This window comes from Sparus aurata, chromosome 17 (assembly GCF_900880675.1).
Source record: "Sparus aurata chromosome 17, fSpaAur1.1, whole genome shotgun sequence".
NCBI classification, from domain to species: domain Eukaryota; kingdom Metazoa; phylum Chordata; class Actinopteri; order Spariformes; family Sparidae; genus Sparus; species Sparus aurata.
In genome coordinates this window covers 10,800,550-10,820,543 of record NC_044203.1, presented here as the reverse complement: position 1 = coordinate 10,820,543, position 19,994 = coordinate 10,800,550, and the positions used below count along the sequence as shown (strand labels likewise).

General features: G+C 43.1%; 1 protein-coding gene across 15 annotated transcripts in view; it reads left to right on the top strand.

The window, feature by feature from the left end:
* Window positions 1-19,994, top strand: part of snap91a (synaptosome associated protein 91a) — a 53,508-nt gene that overhangs the window by 16,879 nt on the left and 16,635 nt on the right. For 10 of the 15 annotated variants that reach the window (XM_030392560.1, XM_030392565.1, XM_030392572.1 and 7 more), the window contains exons 2-15: window positions 4,845-4,987; window positions 7,275-7,350; window positions 8,821-8,923; window positions 9,441-9,534; window positions 10,223-10,334; window positions 10,826-10,932; window positions 11,031-11,072; window positions 15,938-15,999; window positions 16,316-16,324; window positions 17,434-17,446; window positions 17,695-17,858; window positions 17,986-18,080; window positions 19,473-19,487; window positions 19,741-19,956. In XM_030392560.1, coding sequence (XP_030248420.1) covers window positions 4,845-4,987; window positions 7,275-7,350; window positions 8,821-8,923; window positions 9,441-9,534; window positions 10,223-10,334; window positions 10,826-10,932; window positions 11,031-11,072; window positions 15,938-15,999; window positions 16,316-16,324; window positions 17,434-17,446; window positions 17,695-17,858; window positions 17,986-18,080; window positions 19,473-19,487; window positions 19,741-19,956 — 1,251 coding nt within the window. The remainder of the gene's footprint in view (window positions 1-4,844; window positions 4,988-7,274; window positions 7,351-8,820; window positions 8,924-9,440; window positions 9,535-10,222; window positions 10,335-10,825; window positions 10,933-11,030; window positions 11,073-15,937; window positions 16,000-16,315; window positions 16,325-17,433; window positions 17,447-17,694; window positions 17,859-17,985; window positions 18,081-19,472; window positions 19,488-19,740; window positions 19,957-19,994) is intronic. The other 5 variants (XM_030392573.1, XM_030392571.1, XM_030392561.1 and 2 more) reach the window with 4 other exon arrangements.

Below are 19,994 nucleotides of genomic sequence, written 5' to 3'. Positions count from 1 at the left end.
GCTATGTCCGCCAGCTCTCTCGGTAGCTGTGCTGGGCAGTGAGTGCACAGTGGGGTCTTTTTAAGCTTTATTTTATTACTGAAATCAGCCGATGCAGTTGCCGAGAGTGAACCGGAACTGTAAAGCTGCCGGTCGCGAAACCAAAACGAATGAACCGAAAATATGCAGAATTTGTCAGTTCTCTGTGAATTAACCACGACCAGTAAATCCTTTCGCATTTAACATCTTCACCTAATCATTGAGGAGTGCAGCTTTAAAAGGTAGCTACTGAAAGCAGGATAGCGTAGAGGTTTGGACTCTGGACTGGACTTGACTCCCACCTGACTTGTTCATCAAACTACAAACTCAAAGGGCAGTATCTTGCCTTTGATTGGGAACTACACCAATTGTGCGCACCAAGATCAGCTTACTATCCATAGAGACTACTCCTCAGCCTGTGAAAACAATTATATAATATCCTCTGTGGCTCTGGAGAAACAAAAAAAACGGCAACCGTGGTCACGCCATCAGGACTGTCACGGTCTGTGCTTGGAGACTGCGAGCAGAAAGCACTGTGTTGGAGTTTGAGGGATGTGGGCATCATGGGAGTGTTTTTGAAGCTCTGCCCGCTGTGGGTGAAAATTCAATGCTAAATCACCGGAGTGCTCTGCAAGTGATTTGCCTTTGAGAATGCTCAGGTTGAAATTTCTGCACGTCACGTTATATTTTGCTGGAATGGAGCTGATACAAATGTCTGCGGTTTGCTGTATGTTGCAGGATGCAGGGTTTCCGAGCATGCAAGTAATTCTTAGTCAGCGTGACTCTCTGTGTGTGCTGGCGCTCGACAAGGGCCCCACGTCGAGCTGCCTTGCGCTCTCTCCCTCTCTTTCGTACTCACACTCGCACGTATGAATAATTGAGGAGGAAGGTGCGGGAGACGGTGAGTCAGGAGATCCTGCTGGATTGTTGTTCGGCATCTCAATAAGACCAGAGAATCTCTGCTTCTCCTTCTGCAGGACCACTGTTCCGTTCTGCTGCCTGTTCCGCGGCCCATTTTCAAATAAACTAATGTCAGTTCACATTAGGGTTCATAAGGTTTTCTTTCAATGTGGTTTGCAACATCCTCCTGCATGCTGTGTTTGTCAAAAGCAGCAGTGGCCGCCGTGGCTGAACAAGACGAAGAAAAGGTATGCCGTAGCGTCGAACCGCTGTTTGATTAGATTTGTCAGCTGCAGCACAGCACCAACGGCTGCCTGGCAACAAATACTACCTTGAATTTCAGCCGAAATCTTTCGCACATTAATTTTTCTTACTGTACTCTCGTTAAGACGTCGTTTACAGTAGATTTGATGCAGCAGTTTGTGTATATGTGCTGACTGTGGCCGTGCCGTTTGCACAGTTTACTGACGCTCACAGTGAGAATTTCAGAAGCAGAGACAGACTGAGATAGAGACCGCAAAGCAATGCGGGCTGCTGACTCATCATCCCCGTAGGGCTTATCCCTGTCTCCCTGTGTGCGTGCATGCATATGTATGTTTATGCGCGTGTCAGCTGCCTCCCTACTGAAGAGGACGTGCACAGCAATCATTACGCCGTGATGAAAGTATGATAGAGGAAGTGAAAACGCTGGCAGACTTGTAGCACGACAGTCAAGGCAACTTGACCTTGAATGCAATTTTTGCACGATTATTCACGCAGTCCTCTCCTCAGTCACACCTACTGCAGGCTACTGGACTTTTTTATAAACCGAAAAAAAAAAAGAAGAAGTCATTTTTCATTTAGTCACAGAAAATGGCACTCTATCCTCGACACTAGTCGTTAATTGGAATTTATAATGCGAAGCAGAGCGGGAGACACGGGTTGAAGGAGAGGAAGGGAATTGAAAGAGATTTTTTTTTGTAAGTAAACTCGTGAAACATCAGGACACTGTAGATTTTAGAAAACTCCACTTAAACTAAGTGAATAATGTATTTCTTTGGAACTATATTCCCACGCGGAGTAATACACATTTGGTTCTCATATGCACTTTAAGGGCAGTGCAAGACTATAGGCATTCACTGCTGCCATGAAAGATATCATCATTAACTCTTGTAAAACTGCAAAAAAACACCTTTTTCCCCCCTTCTGTTGTGTATGGATTGAAATGATAACACCTTTTTCAATTACAGAGCTTTTGTACGTTTTCTATCCTTAAAAAATGCAGTGTATCAATACTGTAAAAAGCTGTCAAAAAAGTATTTCACAAGAGTTGTTAGAAATGTTCAATCAATATCCTACTGTGAAGGAAAACTCTTTTGTGCCCAAACACCCCAGTTACTCCGTGTGATTATGAGTGACAGCGTGCTCCGTGTGCGAGGTGGACTGGAATTTAGTCTATTTTGAGGCAGGGAGGGAAAATTCAATAGACACCTCTCAGCTGCCTCCCAGTCGGCTGGCAATGAGCAGACATGGATATGACACCATTAATGAATCACAGGACTCAATAGTAGTTGCTCTGCGTCTGCCCTGCTCTGCCGAATCAAAGCTTTTAAAGTGATGGCGGTCATGTTTTCGCTCCCTCGCTGTCCATCACGCACAAACTCTGCACACACACCTTCTCGTCGCATCCCTGTCGCCCTCTCTGAAGACATGCCCTCGGGTTTGCCAGGCGAGACGGCTCTCCTTTTCTGCTGGAGAAGTTTTATACGCAGGATTTACTGTTATCTGATGCTGATAAACAGGAGGAAGGAAATAAAACAAGAGATTTGGTGGGGTATTGTCAAGATATGCCGAGCTTTTGATACATTGTACCTGTAAAAGTGCTCCGTGAATGTACTGTATTTATCACGTAAACAATACATTATACAAGGCTAGTTAGCGTTACTCAAGCTTGAAGGTAGTTTTAGAAATGGAAAACAAGTTATTTTCATATTGTAGCTCGTATGTAAGTGCATTCTAAATTTAAAGCAACATTAACACACGTTTTGGCCAGTGGAAAACTGACATATTGCCTAATGACCTATCAGCATCAGCACTGATTAAGAGCTGTTCTCCTAGCCTCCGCCTCAGTCTAACAGTCATTCTCCTTTGAGCTCTTTTTTGGACTCCACTAGCTTCTGAGAGACATATCTGTCTCTATGTTACATCTATGGGCACTTCGGGTGTGAAACTGAAGAATCTGAATAATCTTCCACACATCCAAAAGGTCATTCAAGCATTTCAAATTCATACAGTGAAATTGTTTTGGAGTCAAAGCAGTCATTGTCATCCTGAGCTCCATCAAAGCTGTTTAAAAATATTGATTTCAGAAGCTGAACGTGTGTTTCTGTAATCTCTGGAGAGTTTTCTCCGTCCTGTCAAGCTTATAAGTGTAGTTTTTTGAAAATTATTTTTGCATCCTAAATGTCCCACGATATTTTTTGTGGTGACATTACCATGCACATGTAAATGTTTAGAATTAGTCCACTGGGAGCGGTCTCTCTAACCGTGAAGTAAATTGTGAAAGAGAGCACTAGAACATCAATGCAGCACACAATGAAGTAATCCCCGGGAAAGCTTGCACTGTTTGACATAATTAAAAAGTCAATACAGCCTAGAGGGACCGGGGGAGATGCAGTGATACATTCCTGCAGGTGCGGGTTGCTATATCGGAAGAATTTAGTAATTCTGGTAGGTGGATGGCGAATGATTTATGCGTACATATGGATCTGGATGACTTCACAGGCAGATGCGGGCATCGCTAGAACAGTGGGTTTATAAGAGGGCGCCTTGCTGAGTTAGTAACACGACTGACGAGCGCAGTTAACCAGAAGTGTGAAGTTGAAGCCATGAAACGTAATAATGTTGCGTGGGATTGCAGAGTGATGTGCTAATTCTCCGCAGGGTCGGTGTGGGTGTGTGTGTGTATCAGCTGCCTTACTACTGAAAAGGATAAGAGAATGTTGTGACGTAAAAAGGTTCATACTGTAATCCCTCCACTGACATGGAAACAGCTAGTCTTTTCCTTATGAAGTGAATTTCTAAGCACACCATGTAAGAATAGGAGTGTACGTTGTAGCGATGCAGATTAGTTCATCAACATGGTTTTATAGAGGCGATAATCTACTGGTAACCAGCTCTGCATTACATAAGATCTTATCTCTGCACCACTAAATTTCACTCCGTCAGAATTTTGGTGTGATGCTTTAGCGCTGCCTGTTTGTCTGCTGCTGATTTGGAGGCTGAAAGTCTGAATCCCCTGTTTTTTTTCTTCCCTTTTTTCAGTTTCTCTCTCCGCTGTGGAATATTCCACTCTCCCTCCGCCTGAGCCGGTATTAATGACTGGCTGCAGAAAACGAACAAAGCGGCAGCCAGTGTGACTCACACCAGGCAGTGGTGGTATAATGTGAAGCACTCAACTAAATACATTTCATTTGGATGGGAAATGGCTGCTTCCAGAGGCACGTCTGTTGATGAAAACTCTTCTCTGCACAAAAGCGTCGGCCGCTTGCTTAACAGACATCTGATTGACAAAATAAGAGGAACGAACACACAGACGCAGAGCCTGATACAAATGGCCGTGCCTTTCACTCAGACCACTTCCCAATAAAGTGCCGTTCAGCAACACCTTGCTATGCATACGGTGTATTAAAATGAGAATTAATATGCAAGAGAGTGCAGCTGTGAATTGCAGCAGAGCCGGGACCAGAGCGCCACGTTTACTCTAGCATTCTCCTCTTTGTCATCTCACACCCATCAGTCTCCTTCTTACGCCCTCCCCACAGTGGTTTGTGCCGTCGTTACTTGAATAAAAGGTTTTTCGGGACGCGCTGTACCTGTGCTGAGTCTCCCCCCTGCTGATAACCGCCACCTGACCTCCTGTCTCTCCTCTCCTCAATGCTTCACAGTCCTGATCCAGGCGACCCAGGAAACCAACGTGAACGTCCCCCAGATGGCCGACACGCTGATGGAGAGGGCCGGCAACGCCAGCTGGGTGGTGGTCTTCAAAGCCCTGATCACCACGCACCACCTCATGGTGCATGGCAACGAGGTGGGTCATGGCATAATGTCTACACACACACACACACACTACACCCTGATCACATACTGATGTTCGTGGCTGCTTTCAGAGTCTGGGCAAAAGCAGTCAGAAGAGGTGAGCGAATACTTACATTCCATTGATCACGGCACTTAATCCTACCTGATCCACTGACCACCACAGTGTGATCTTGGAGTTGGTAGAGGATTAGTTGTACTAGAAAGCAGTCAGGTGTAAAGTAGGGCAGTGCTGAACAAGGGCGTTGATTCTCAGTTGACTTTCCACACAAGACCCAAGGTGGACACACAAATACCTACTCAAAAAAACACACTGTAGCAGGAGCACAGATCGCTTTTCATGATCACCAAACTCAGCAGTTCCCTTAGCTTTGCGCAGCATTTTAGCTTCTTTTAGCTCATTGTTTTGGTTTTATGGACCACACTTTTATTATCAGTCAGCCTTAGAATTCCCATTCCCAATTTCAGGTGACGGTTAGCGGCTAGCTGTGGAGCACGTAGCAGCTGAGCATGCAGATAGCAGATTTCCCGAAGGAGTTAAAAGAGACCCAAACAGACTTTCATTCATGGGCTCATAGTACCATTACTTGTAATATAGAAAATAACATACACACTTTAAAAGATTCTTCATTACGACGGATGGAAATGAACCAAATCATGCCATTTTTGCAGGCAATTAAATGGCAACCATTACAGCTTATGATTTTCCGTGTGTTTTCATAGTTTACCTCAGTGGTGGCCGGCATTACTTCGCTTCTTCCCTTTACAATACCCTTCTACGTTTTTAGTTTTGACCCAAAGTTGTACATTTTGTTGAATTTGCAGAGGGACTGGCCTTCTGCTTCCTGGTCCCGACCCCCTGACCCCGTTTATGACCTGACAGCTGAAGAAAGACAATAGCTCTGAACTGTGCAACGGGGGATAGCTCGGGGAGATAAGCAGATGTCAAAGTAGCCAAGCTGCCGCTGAACTGCAAATGACACAATGGAGAGACATGTTGAAACAACAATGTCAGAGAGAGACGTGTGCTGAATGATTAGACAGGAGCGAGCGAGAGAGAAAATACTAGTCTCTGATGGAGACTACAAGACAGTCATCAGCTCAATTTAGTCATTCATTTAACTTCCATACCTTCTTTTTACTCTTCGGCATCATGGAGTGATGGGTTGCTTTTCCCAGCATGCATTAGATGGAAAGCAGAGGAGATTTAATGCTACGGAGATAATAGCATTAACGTTTGTAGTCAGCTGTGTTGCACTGTGACCCCTCTGCACACACACTGATAAGCCCTTTTTTTCAATACTTGTGTTCTCATCTCCGAAAACTCAAAGGGAAAGGTGTCGTAAATGCGTGAAGGGTGCAAAAAGGTGTTTGACGAGGCAATATGCGCGTGCAGCGTGTACCTCCCGCCTCCTGAGACCTGTTTGTTTTTAGCTTTTTCCTTTGTTTATTTCCTGATGGTGGTAGAGAGAGTACTGACAACAGAGAGAGAGAGAGAGAGAGAGAGAGAGAGAGAGAGAGAGAGAGAGCAAGAGCAATAGAATTAAAGGAGGAGGGGTAATGTGTAGCTCACCATTTCTCCAGGGGGAGTTTTTCATTCTTAACCTTGCACTTATGTTATTATGCCCTGTGTTTACACAAATGGAGGCACTGAATAAACTTCAGCAGTGTGTGTGTGTGTGTGTGTGTGTCGCTGGAGCGAGTTTCTTCTTGCAGGTCCGCAGAAGGAGCCTATTCGTCTTTATTACACCATATTTCCTGGTCCTCTCCATGTGTCTGATGGGCATTCACACACTCCTGATTACAAAGGCTGCAGCATTGCTCCTTTAAATGCTGGATTTCTCTCCACTGTACTCATCTCAAGCGAGAGACAAGTATAGAATCACACCTCTTTTATTAATGCCAACTTCTGCTACAGGCAGTTTCACAGGTTTGGGGTAGAGTGCTGAAAGTGCTCAACAGCCCCTTCGAGACGGAGCCATCTGTTTGAGAAGGATCATAAAAATATAACGAGCCATGACTGGTGGTATATAATGTGTTTATTCATAACTGGGAGGTGTAACCTACGGTTATTTCTCCATTAGTAAAAACACATTTTTTTTTCTTCTTTTTATTCAGTTCAGTTTTGTTCTCATGTATCCATTCAGTTTAAGGACATGTGCGTTTTCATCAAGGTTGCTGACTCATTTGCCGTAGCCAAAAGCTGCGGGCAAATTCACCATATTTGTCATTTGGTGCCTGGCAGAGAAATAAACCCTGTGTATTTTGTCCTTTTCTTGCAGAGATTCCTGCAGTTCCTGGCATCTAGAAACACCTTGTTCAACCTCAGCAACTTCCTGGACAAAACCGGCTCCCACGGTGGGTGGTGCCGCTTTCCTTCCTATCCTCAGCCTAACCAGCCCTCCCTCATATTAAACCCAGATCCATCCTAATAAGCTGCTCCTTCTGGTGCCAGTTCTTCCATCCCTTTATCGTTGTTTCCACTGTCCCTCTAATACTTACATTAAATGGATGTTTTGAGCATTTTACAGTAGAACAGCAGTAGAGCGAGCATGAATGTTACAACCAGCCTGACCAGTTCCAGCTCTCCCAGGCCCTGCTTCCCTCAGTTAAACCCATCTCCATGGAAATGAATGCAGTCTCCCGTGGTGATAAACACTGGGTTCACAGTCTGTTGTCTTGACATTTTGTCTGCTAGGGTGAGTCAAGTATCTGCAGAGGTTGGAAAAGCCAGATTGTACATGTTTGAGAGATTTCAACAGCCTAAATAGACGATAGTCTCCAGGTCCACAAACAAAAACAACAGTCAAGCTAGTAGTTTCAGCCTGCTTCCAGTAGGCTAACCCTATTTAAGCTAAGCTAACCTTTTCCTGGCTCTAGCTTTGCATGTCCCATACATACAAGAGAGTTATATGAAAGCTGATACCACTCTCATGTTTGTCTGTCTATGAAACTGCAGCCAGACAATTAGCTTAGCTTAGCATGAAGACAGCAGCAGGGGGAAACGGCCCTGGCTCTGTTTTCGGATATTTTTTGTTGTACGGCTTAAGAAAATGATAAGACAAGTTAATTATAGAGCTTTAGAGAAGGTAGTAGGTGCAGATTTTACCTTCTCGGGCTAACTGTTTCCCCCTCCTTCCAATCTTTAAGCTAAACTAATCGTCTCGTGTCTCTAGCTTCACTTGTTGTCTGTATGACAACAAGTGAAGCTAGTTGATATGCCAGTTTTACCACTGCCATACCTGTATGCTAAATATAAAGCTTTAGCCAGATGATTTGCTTAGCAGGAAACTGAAACTGGAAGTGGGAGAAGCAGCTAGCATGACTCCACAACTTATTTTTTTCACGCTGATTTTATATACCTTAAACATCCAATGTAACCATTTAATTCGTGAGAATTAAAGACACTAGTTGGTGCACGTTTTTAGCTTTTGACGGAGGCTAACTGTGTCGTAAAGTTCTGCTAATCATCTCCTGGTTTGAGCTTCATGAAGCATACAGACAGGTTAGGTGAAGATTGATATTACACTGATGTTAGTCTGTTGAATACAGTATAAAACAGCCCGGTGACTAGCTTAGCTTAGCATGACAGAATAGCAGTTTTTCCCAGAATCTAATCTTAGTCTTTGTGCTAACTCTTTTTTTTAAAGGTTGTCAATGACTCACTAATTTCCTCACCCTTCTTTATCAAATGCTAATCCTTACAGTTGTATTTCAGACATTTTAGTGTTGTTTTTCCTGTAAGCGGTTTAGTAGCCTATTAATAGCCTGCTCTGAGTTGACACTGGAAACTGTGCATGTGTTTACGTATGAGTGTGTCTTCCTCAGGCTACGACATGTCCACGTTCATCAGACGCTACAGCCGCTATCTGAACGAGAAGGCCTTCGCCTACAGACAGATGGCTTTCGACTTCGGCCGAGTCAAGAAAGGGTACGGTTTCTCGTTTGTCACGACACCGCTCTGCTGCATGACTATTTCTGCAATATTATCGATTTTTTTTCTTTTGCAGTGCCCTGTTAGTTTATTTGGGACCACAGCATGCCCCCTTCTTACTTGCCCTGTGTATCCATCAGAATGAAGCACATCCCACAGGGGGTTAGTCGGTGCGTGGGATGGACTCAGCTACCTCCGGCCTGGCGTTGGGTCAAATGCATGGCTCCGCTGCGTGTACTGAGTGCAGAGCTGAATACAGAGAGGGTTATTACTCAGGCTCAGAGTGGACAGCTCTGCTTTGCTGGCAGACACAAGGTCCCCCTGGCTGCTTAAGTTGGCACTGAAAAATAAATGCAGACTGCAGAATAGAGATCAGACAGGTTGGTTGAGACTGTAGTCCTGACAGGCGCAGACAGGTGCTCTCTGTGTTGGCAGGCGGACGGCGTGTGGGTCTGAATCTCTCCGTTTGAAAGCTGCTAAATGCTCACGTTCTCTGCTTCTTCCTCCGTGTCAGAGCCGAGGGAGTGATGAGGACCATGACGGTAGAGAAGCTGTTGAAAGGAATGCCCACCCTGCAGAGCCAGATTGACGCGCTGCTGGATTTTGATGTGAGTGACTCGCTAACAGGGAACAAAGTCACTTTGTAAGGTTACTGAATTCGCTCAGGGATAAACAGAGTGGAGGGAAAAAAAGCTGCCAGCTGGGTTTAACAAAGCTTAGTGCTGTAGCAGCGTGTGTGAAGACATGTCAGTTACAGCCCCTGTAACATGTGGGACAAGTGTTGAATTTAATTAAGTCACAACATGTGCGCCAGTGGTGTAGATATCAACTCAACATGCAATATGAGATTATGAATCAAATATACCACTGAGACCCCAGAGACTAACTGCTCTCATACATTAGTATATTAGCACATTAGCATTGAGTTGCTCGCTCATCAAACCACGTCTTTATAGACTCATCCATTGACGTGTTTATCACTAAAACAGTAGTTACACCTCATGAGGAGGACTCTCCCAAATCATCTGATTGTGGTTGACAAATGTAAAGTGATTACAGTGATTTGTTACTTTTTAACACAATCACATTGCATTTGTCAATGCTAAATCAAATTGCAATGTTAAATCCCCAATATCATGTGCAACATCACTTTTTATGACTTCTTCACAAAATAAGTATGTTCCTGCAATTTTGAGAATTTCCTTAGAGATTGATAAAGTTCTGTTTTGTGACCAGTCTGCTTGTCTTTAAAATCCTCACCCCGCTGTACCTCTCGGCTTTTATTGCTGTCTGCAGGTGCATCCCAAGGATCTGGACAATCCAGTGATAAATGCCTGCTTTCTCCTGCTCTTCAAAGACCTGATCAAGCTGTACGCCTGCTACAATGACGGCATCATTAACCTGCTAGGTAAAGCACTGCTACTTTTTAAAAAATATCGGTGCCTTACCCTACCTGTCTTATACACTCAGCCCTGAGCCATTTGTTCTTATGGTACTGATGAAAAAGATAATAATAGATGCGTCACAGATACATTGTTCTATTTTTTGAAAGGTTAAGTTATTTTATAAAGCCGCTGAGCACTCTACTTTCTAGCAAAGATTACTCAAACAGGAGTAAGTGATGCATTTAGTGGAGGTTTGGTGCTCTTGTGAGAATTTCAGCGGCAGAGCAGTGTATGTGGGATCACCCCAAAATAAACTACAGTGCCTGGGTTCGTTGTACTGAAGAAACATGTCTCCCAGCGGAAAGGTTTGTCTCACATTTGTGTTTTTTTTTTAAACAACACTGGAGCTCTGTGGCACAGAGGCAGTATAAGATATATAAGGCTTTGACTCTGCAGACAAACAAATGATATCAAGTGGGTAAAGATTCATGTTTCACGATCTCCGTGTTCCCAGAAAAATTCTTCCAGATGAAGAGAAGCCAGTGTAAAGACGGGCTGGAGATCTACAAGAGATTCCTGACACGAATGACTCGGGTTTCAGAATTCTTCAAAATCGCCGAGGTAGCCTGCAGAGACGCGTTATAACTCTGAGTAGCAGCTAAATGTTATGCTGCTTGGTAACTGAGGCACCTAAACCTCACTTTCTTCTTTTTTTACAGCAAGTAGGAATAGACAAAAACGACATACCCGAACTCACTCAGGTAAGACTGACTCAGGCTTTTCCTTCTGTTTATTGATCTTCAATAAATTGTTAATGTTGGATCTGTGAGGGTTTTTAGGGCTACATACTAACAGAGCATGTCAGGATTGTGTTTTTGTTTTTATTCTAACTATACTGCATGTTGTGTGAATGTCTGAAGCTCCTACCTGTTCCTTTCTCCTGTTGTGTTCACCATTATAGCTCCTCTTTGATAATAACCAGCCTCTCTCAGACAGCCACACTGTGTTGTAAAAAAGGAGGCACTGTACCCCTCTTCTCTTCTTCTTGACGGGCCCTGTGCCCAACCCTTCTCTTTTCACTTCCAGAGATGCAGATTGATCATTCAGGCTGAGCGTGTGAGTAGCGAGCACAGAGCTAGCTTTGAGAGCATAGGAAAGGTCGACACTTGAACTTTGAGTGCGCTGAATTGAAAGCACACTGCACAGCGAGTGCACACCCAGCAGACAGACATCAGGCGCTGTGATGAAGTGGGATGATGTGACTGGAAAAAGCCGTTGGATAAGCTGTGACATGCTGAGCGATGCTGCTGACCGGGGCGGCTGTTTCCTGCTGCTGAACATTTTGAGCTAAACACAGTTTTAGTTCAACAGCTGTATGAGGGAGAAGACTGTTATCAGCTAGCGGTGCTGCAGAGTTTCCATAACATCTACAGAGTCACTTTAAAGATGATTTTTGGTTTTTATCACCAATATGAATTATTCCAAAGATGAGAGACCCTGTTAGTCCTGTTGTGTTGTGGAAACTCTTCATCTATTCAGACATGGCGGTATGGATGACTTGCATGAGAAGCATGCTGTAATGCTGTCTGATTAAACACAGGCTTCGTAAGCCACAAAGAGCTAATGTCAGGCCTATAAAACAGGTCCTCATCATACTGGATCAAACACATTGTGACTTATATGGCTATTTGAGGGTGTTGGATCTTGTCGAGGCCTTGCTGATATGCTAGCAAGATTAGCTTGACTGAATGCTAGCCACCTGTCTTATGTTATTTGTGACAAAAATAGGTATTATTTGATATTTTAGGAATTATTTTTAATCACTTTCTTGGTGATAGTTTTATAAGACGATTGATGCTGCTCTCATGGCCTCACCCTGTATATGAAGCGCAATCTAAAGCTCACCAATTAACACATTATATGTAATTAGTTGAACCTCTTCTAAAGATAAACTTTACTCCAAAATTCATATTGTTTTCTCTTAGCTGTGTGTCTCTTTATCCAGCTATATTGTTTTGGTACGAGTCTCCCAGTTTTGAGGTATTTGCCCCAGAGATGTCTGCCTTATCTTACATATAATGGAACTAGATGGCACTCAGCTTGTGGAGCACAAAGCACCAAATAAATAGATAAATAAAAGAAACTGAACAGCATTGTCTCTTTCCAGAGTTTAAAACCCGGTTACTCAAAATAATCCACTGACGTTGCTGTGAGCAGTTTCATGTAGGAACTATTTTCTCTCCACTAAACTTGACCAGATCGCAGAACAGAAGGAAGCATCTACTCATGGAACAGAGGCTTGTGCGTGTCCCGGGCTGAGCTGTCATGTCAGATAGATAGTCAGATACTACATGTAGGGGACAAATATGTATCTTTGAGTTTGCTCAACTGTCCCTGCAGTGGTAAGCTAAGCTAATCACCTGCTAACAGTGGCTTTGTGTTTACAGTACAGATAATAGAGCGGTAATGATCTTCTTGTACAGTTCTCATCTAAAGGTGAAAACGCCTTTTTTTCTCTCAAAATGGTGAACCATAAACCTCTGCTGCTTTATAGAGCTACTTGAGTCATGAGTTTTGCTTGAGTGGTAAAACCACTTCTACATCATTCCCTTCTTCAGCAATGTTCTTGAAAGCATCATTGAACGGAAGTAGCGATAGGAAAAACTATAGATTAATGTTCAAGCTGGGCTACAGTACATTCTGATGCACTGCCTGCAGAGTAATGTTGTCATCTTTGCATTCTTAGTGATCAATTTATTTCAGTTTAGACTTCAGTCCCAAAATACCAGTTCAGAATACTCTTCATGTATTCTTCCTCTCCAACACTTTCTTCTCTCGCAGTCTTGCAGCGGTTTCTGACTCTGTTGACAGGCAAATGGTTCCATTAGAATCTCTAAAGCTAGGAAAGCATGTGAATGTTATTGACATGCTAGCTGCACTTTAGCATGAAGCTGAGCTCGGTTAAAACGATGTTTTGGGTTCACAGTAGTGTCCTTTACCTCACACAAGAACTGACTCAACCATTCATGGTTGTTTTTAATGGAGAATTTATAGAAAATAGCGCAACAAGTGTGTGTAATGTATCACACTCGGCCATAAATTAGCAGGATAACATAATTAATCCTCACAGCCCAATCTAGAGCCGGCAGTCCTTTAAATGAGATTCTGTATGGCTGATAAAATTTGATTAATGTGTCCGGGAGAGGAACTATATCAATCTCACAGATCCCTGAAACTGTAACACATTAATCTCACCCTCAGCCACCAATTTCTGCCCTCATCCCTGCCAGGATAGACATGTTGTTATGTCATCACTCATGTAAGCTTGCGTGCCATTTTTTCTGAGCGGCGACAGGATGTAGGAGACGCTCGAATGCGAATGATGGCAGTCAGATCAGATCATGTTCATGCCCGGAGGCCTGTTGCTGTCACATCCAAAGGAAGACGGTACAGACGTTTTTTTTATATTGGCCTCCTCAGAAGAGACCTTCTACTGTGCATGTTCAAGCATCTCAGCAATAGAGTCGTTATGTCTTTCCATGGTCTGCAGAACAGCCGGCGTTGTCCTCAGTGGTGAGGACAGACACTTTAAAGTCCCTGGATGATTAATGGTCTGTTCATCCCTGACAGTGCCAAGACAGAGTAATGATCAGCCTCTCTGCCTTGTTGCTCTCTCAAAGTTTTAGGGATAACAGAGCAGACAGCTTCAAACAGTTAGATCAAGGATATATAGCAGGGAATTAGGGAAAGTGAATTATTGACTTATTCCACTGGCTGAATTAGCTCTGCCCTCACATAATAATCCCCACCGGATATTGTACTATCAATTTCGCTGCGTGTCAGGAGGTGATGATATCCCATTTAGCCCGGTTGAGCATGCAGCTTTGCATCGTGACTGGCTGGAGCATTGTTCTTCTCTGTTAGCATGCTGTTTAAACCTTTATATTGGTTTGTCTTCTGTTCCTGTTTTATTGTTAACTGATTTTTTTTTTTTTTTTTTTGTATCCTGCTTTATCCCCCTCTTGGTCATCCGTTTCCTGTGTACCAGATGGAATTACACGAATGATTACAAATGATCAAAGTATAACCAAACATCCAATGGAATATAATTATATGATGAAATAGTTGACAAATGTCTTATAATAGCTGTATCTGGTGTTTTATTTCTAACGACAGTGGACTGACGTTGGTTAAGTTGTGGGCAAATGAAGGCTCAATACTAACTTTCAGGCCTTGTTAATTGTGGAAACTTGATGCTGCATACAAATTTTTTGGTTGATGCTCAAAAAATATTGATGCTCAGCAGCCCCAGTCCTGACTCCCGAAGGTTAATTAATGTTGCCATTCATCACAGTTGCTTGACAAGAAAGTTACAGTGAAGTGATGCAAAATCAGCTCAAGAGAGAAATGTTCCAAGCTAGTATTGACTATTCAGTGTTTGGATTTGAAGCCCGAATCAAACTAGAATCTTTGGAAGCAGTTCAAGCTTCTTTTTTTTCTTCTTTTGAAGACATTTGTGCATCAAATTTGCAAGCAGTTGATGCCGATTTAGATGTAAATTTGAATGCCATCTGGATAGCAGTTGAAGTTAAAATCATTATTCAAGATAGATTTACCAAGAGGTAGCAAGTTCACTGGAAAACAGCTTTACGTCCTGAACCCAGTGACAGACTGAAGTTCAGAGATTGATACATCTGAGTATAGAGTGAAATGGAACATGATGTTGATCAGCTTCTTCTGAAAAAATGCACACAGAAGATGATGATGAGTGTGCCAGAGGGAGGGACCTACACTGTACCATCAAAGGGGACATGTTATGTTCATTTTCTGGCTCATGATTTTATTTTGGGTAACCACTAGAATAGGTTTACATGCTTTAGTGCTCAAAAAATATCAGTTCTCTCATCCTGTCCAGTGCCTCAGCACTGTATTCCCACTCTGTCTGAATCGCTGTGTTTTAGCTCCTGTCTCTTTAAGGACCCCCTCCCAAAAACCAAGTCTGCTCCAATTGGTCAGCTCACACACATCTGACCCACCACCGCTATCAACAAAACAACAACAGAGCAGATGTGCCAAATGTGTAAATCTGTGAGATAGTGTGATGTCACAGAGGGGGCGTTTCAGGAGCAGTGTTTTCTGTGGGAGAGAGGAGCTTCTTTGTCTTTTTTAACTTTTAAGACCTATTACATGCACAAGAACATATATAAAACAGAGGGAAAGATAAAAAAGCAAAAAGAAAATATGTGTCCTTTCAAGCGTGTTAACCTGGCACGTTTAAAATGTGTATGTCACGCTGCCTACAGTGTGAGGGTAGTCAAAATAAAGGCACCTACCTCAATATGGTGACATCTGTCATCTTTAAGTATGTCAGGTAATTCTTATATTTATATATTCTTAATATTTTTCCAAGGAGATGTACCACCACCATCCACCTGAACATGCAAAGAAACAATCCCTCAACTCAAATAATAGAAATAACCCACTTTCCAGTGTTTTTGTTGTCCACTGTGTGGTCCACTGTGTCCTACTTTTGAGTATAATCAGCATTGTCAACCTCTCTGACCAAACCCAGCCCTTGATCATGTGTTTGTCTCCGTTGGTTCACTCTGTCTTCATTACTCCACAGGCCCCAGAAAGTCTTCTGGAGTCCCTGGAGACCCACCTCAACACGCTGGAGGGGAAGAAGCCGTGAGTAGTTCAATATATCTGCCACATGTTTCGGTTTTTATCATTAGCAGCAGCAACAGTGAGCCGAGGCTTCAATAATCCTGTAATTATACAGTTTCATGGTTTTCCTGCCATGCCAAAAGCCATTGAAGTTTGTAGTGATTTTGGATCGGGATAGCTTGGCAGTCCAACATGCACCTGGGTTTGTTTGGTGCTCTCAGCTCTTTCTGGTCTGTTTGATCAGAGCTACAGCAGTGACTTTTCTGTCAACACTACCTCCCAACTGTTCTCTGTTACTTTTCTAACATGTCATTTCCTCTATCTTTACTCAACTCAGAGAGGATAAGTAAGTATTCTCTTTCAATGGGAGTAGTATTTTACCACTCGCCAACTGTAACGTTTGTGTTGATATATTTACTTTCAGTGATTCTATAGAAAAAAAGAACATCTGAACAAGTAGCTGTCATTTGTGATGTTGTCCATATTATTTTGTTCAGGTGGCAGTTCTATAGAAAACACAAACTGAACGTTATGTTCATGTTTGTGACTAACCTCATTTGCATAATTGCTGTCATTGGCATTGGGGGTTGACTCATGCGTTTCTTTCAGGGCCGATATGGATCAGTAGTAATCCAGGAGACATACAACTTTAAATAATTGGAACCTTTTACAGGAAAAACTAAAATCTTAGTCTCAGAGTTGAAAATTACCAGTGATGAAATGTATCCAACTGCAATTTACTCAAGTACTGTACTTATTTGGAGGTACTTTGCTTTAAAATTTCCATTTTCCGCTGCTTTAAATTCTGACTATACTTCATTTATTTGATAAATTTAGCAAGCAAATTCAGATTATTCATAACTGATCTGACATCAGGTAGTGTTGTGGACACTGAGACCACAGAGTGGTGACCACTAACAGAGAAAGGATGCTTAATCAGAGCCTTAAGTACTGCATTTTTCCTATTTTTTTTATTTTTATGGCAGTCAGACACAGAAAACACTGAGAAAGATAATCATAAAAAGGGTGAATATCGGCTCTGATAATCAGCCAAACAAATAATCGGTCAACCCCTAATTAACACACTGTACAATGACAGGTATTGCCTTTTAGCTGATGTCATCACTAACATATTCATCTTACTGTCCAATCAGCCTGACTTTTACAAATCATCATTAGAAGCATGCCAGTCAGAAACCTTCAGCTCTTACTCTGTCTGTGATGTTGAAAAAGCTTTGTTGAGGAGTTGCTGAGGCCAAGATGCTATTACTCAGCAGCTCAGCGTGGATCCATTAATTGCAGATGTTTACTAAATGGAATTGCCTTGAAATGCTGCCTGCTTGAAAACTCCAAAGTGATACTTAAGCTGTCACTTTGCCTCCCAGTAACAGCCGTCATGTTTCAGCATGTACATCGATAAACTCTCTAACTTATGTGCTATTGTTGTTTTTGCAGGTCGCCTACTAAGGTAAGCTATGCTTCATGATTGTCATAATGTGGTGGTAATAATAGTACTCTATGTTTATTCATAGTGTCTTTCAAAGTTAAAGCACTGTTACTTAGATCTTTACTGAGCAGCCTATGAACTAAAAAAACACATATTCTTCATTCCACTACCAACAGGTAGTGATTCATTGTGAATTCATGTGTCAAAAAGCTGTTGATTCACATCAGTTTACATAACTGTGTCGGTCACCATGTTGACTTCCTCTGCAGCAGGAGGCTACAGCCAACAACAGCTCACCGGCTGCTGCTGCTCCACCGGCCAAGCCCGCACCTCCCGGCGGTCCCCCTGCTCGCCCCGGGCCGCCTGCCAAACCTCCTCCACCCTCAGTCACCCCAACTGCACCGGCCCCCGCCGCCGCTAAAGCTGCCAGCAAGTAAGAGTCACTCAACGATATTAAAAAGTGTGTGAACTGAGCTACATCCATTCCGAGCGAAGCAAATTACATCAAAAATGAATTCCCTCTGTCAGCACGCCCTCTCTCTTTCATTCGTTGTGTTTAGCGCTCTCGATGATGGCTTCTTGTTGGATCTAGACCCCATGTCCTCCTCATCAGTAGGGGGCGCTGCTGCAGCTTCCTCCATGACTGGATGGGGAGGTGAGAACTTTCTGCTCTTTTAGTTGTTGATTGTTCGCAAAGGTCGGCCTCATTTATCTACCGTTGCTACAGTGAATGTGTTCTTTAGCCCTGGATATGGCGGCGCTACTCAGCCTTACTTCTAATTTTTCCCAGTGGTCACTTGCGGTATTACAGTGTAAATTACCTCTGCAGCCGTAAAAGGACTTTCCCCATAGACCACCACATCTGTAAAACTGTGGACAGGACGCCTCCACGTGCAAACAACTTGTTTTGTTCTTGTGAAAGTGAAGTGATGAAAAAATTAGTCTGGTTGTCACACTGTAAAGTCTCTGGGCTGAGCGGGAACTCACTGGCCAGGCCAGCTCTTCAGTAGGTCACTTACCTTTAGGCTAACATTAGCCTAATTAGTTGATTCCACTGTTACTACTGTAACCAGGTGTACTGTGTACACTTTATTTCTTGTGTTTTTGGTTTTGAGGAGGGTAAAAAAAAAAAAGTCACCACATCCCAAACTCCACACTTCAGTGTCTCTCTTCGGAGGCTATTAGCTCATTAGCATGTGAAGAAATCCAAAGTTAGTTGCCAAGATATAACAGAACAACCAAGGGTTGTTTAGCAACCATCCTGTACAATAATGATAGATTTCAAATTATTAGACTTGTTTAGACAAAATATATCAGTAAATGACAGAGCATATTTAATAGACTTAAATGACATACATTTCAAATGGACCATGCTGATGTTTTGCACATTCCATCCCATTAACTACAAACCCTTTAACTTTGCATTACTGCGAACCATTTTCCACAGCATACAGTGAGAAGAAGTCCTTGCAGAGTGATTTTTAATACCACAGTAAAATAAATGGAAAGTGCTTGCTGCTTGAAAGAGATAGGACGAAGGAAATCAATTTAAAAAGCTATGATATGCTTTGGAAAATGGTCGGCAGTGATAGCAAGTATATAGCCTATGATTTGAGGTCAATGAGCTGAAACAAACTGTGGTCTTCTTTTGGAGAACTCCTTAAAGAAGGTTAAAACAATGATGCCCTGGTTGATGTGTTTTTTTATTGGACGCTGGTTTGAATTACAGGGCATTTCCATTTTAAATGGGCTGTTGCTCTGTGGCATGCCCTCTGCTTATCCCCACATCTCCACTGATACCCTGAAGATGGCTCGAGTCCAAATGCGGGCTTTGAGAAGCCTAAATGACATTAAGGAGCTTTGAGCATTATTGTGCTTTACTATTGGTCCAAGTCTGTGTTTTTTCTGGCTTGTCCTCCACAATGCAGCTTGAACATGAAAGATTTCTAAATTTCATCGGATCATTTTAACACTGAAAAATCACATCTCTCCTGTTCATGATCTCATTCACCCCTCTCACCCGTGTCTCTCTCTGTCTGTTGTGTAGATCTCCTGGCTGAGGGTGAGTACTCTGCTGACCTCACTGAATATGAGAAATGCCTGCAGGCACTTCACTTTTTACTACACAACTTGGCTTTCTACCTAAATTTCTCATTGTCTTTCTATCCTTAGCACCTCTGCTAAACCAATCTTTTTTATTTTTCTGTCTCTTTGACGCTTCTGTCTTCCTCCTCTTTCCTACTTTCTCCTATTTCTCTCTTTTGGGGGGTTGTGACTGGGTCGTGGCATTTGGATTACGGGGTTTGTCTGCATAGCAACTCCGGCTGCCACTGAGGAAGCCTCTGAAGCTCTCCTGGCGGAGGGAGAGTCTGCTGAAGCTGATGCTGATGCTGCGGCCGCTGCTGCCCCTGCAGCTTCTGCGTCCACAGCCGTTGCCGCTCCCGCCGCCACTGCGGCCGCTGCAGCACCCACCTCACTGCCTGTCTCAGCTCCCACCGCCACTTCAGCCACAGAAATCGACCTTTTCGGAGGTCAGTCTGGTCCCAGGATAGGATGTAGACCAGAAACA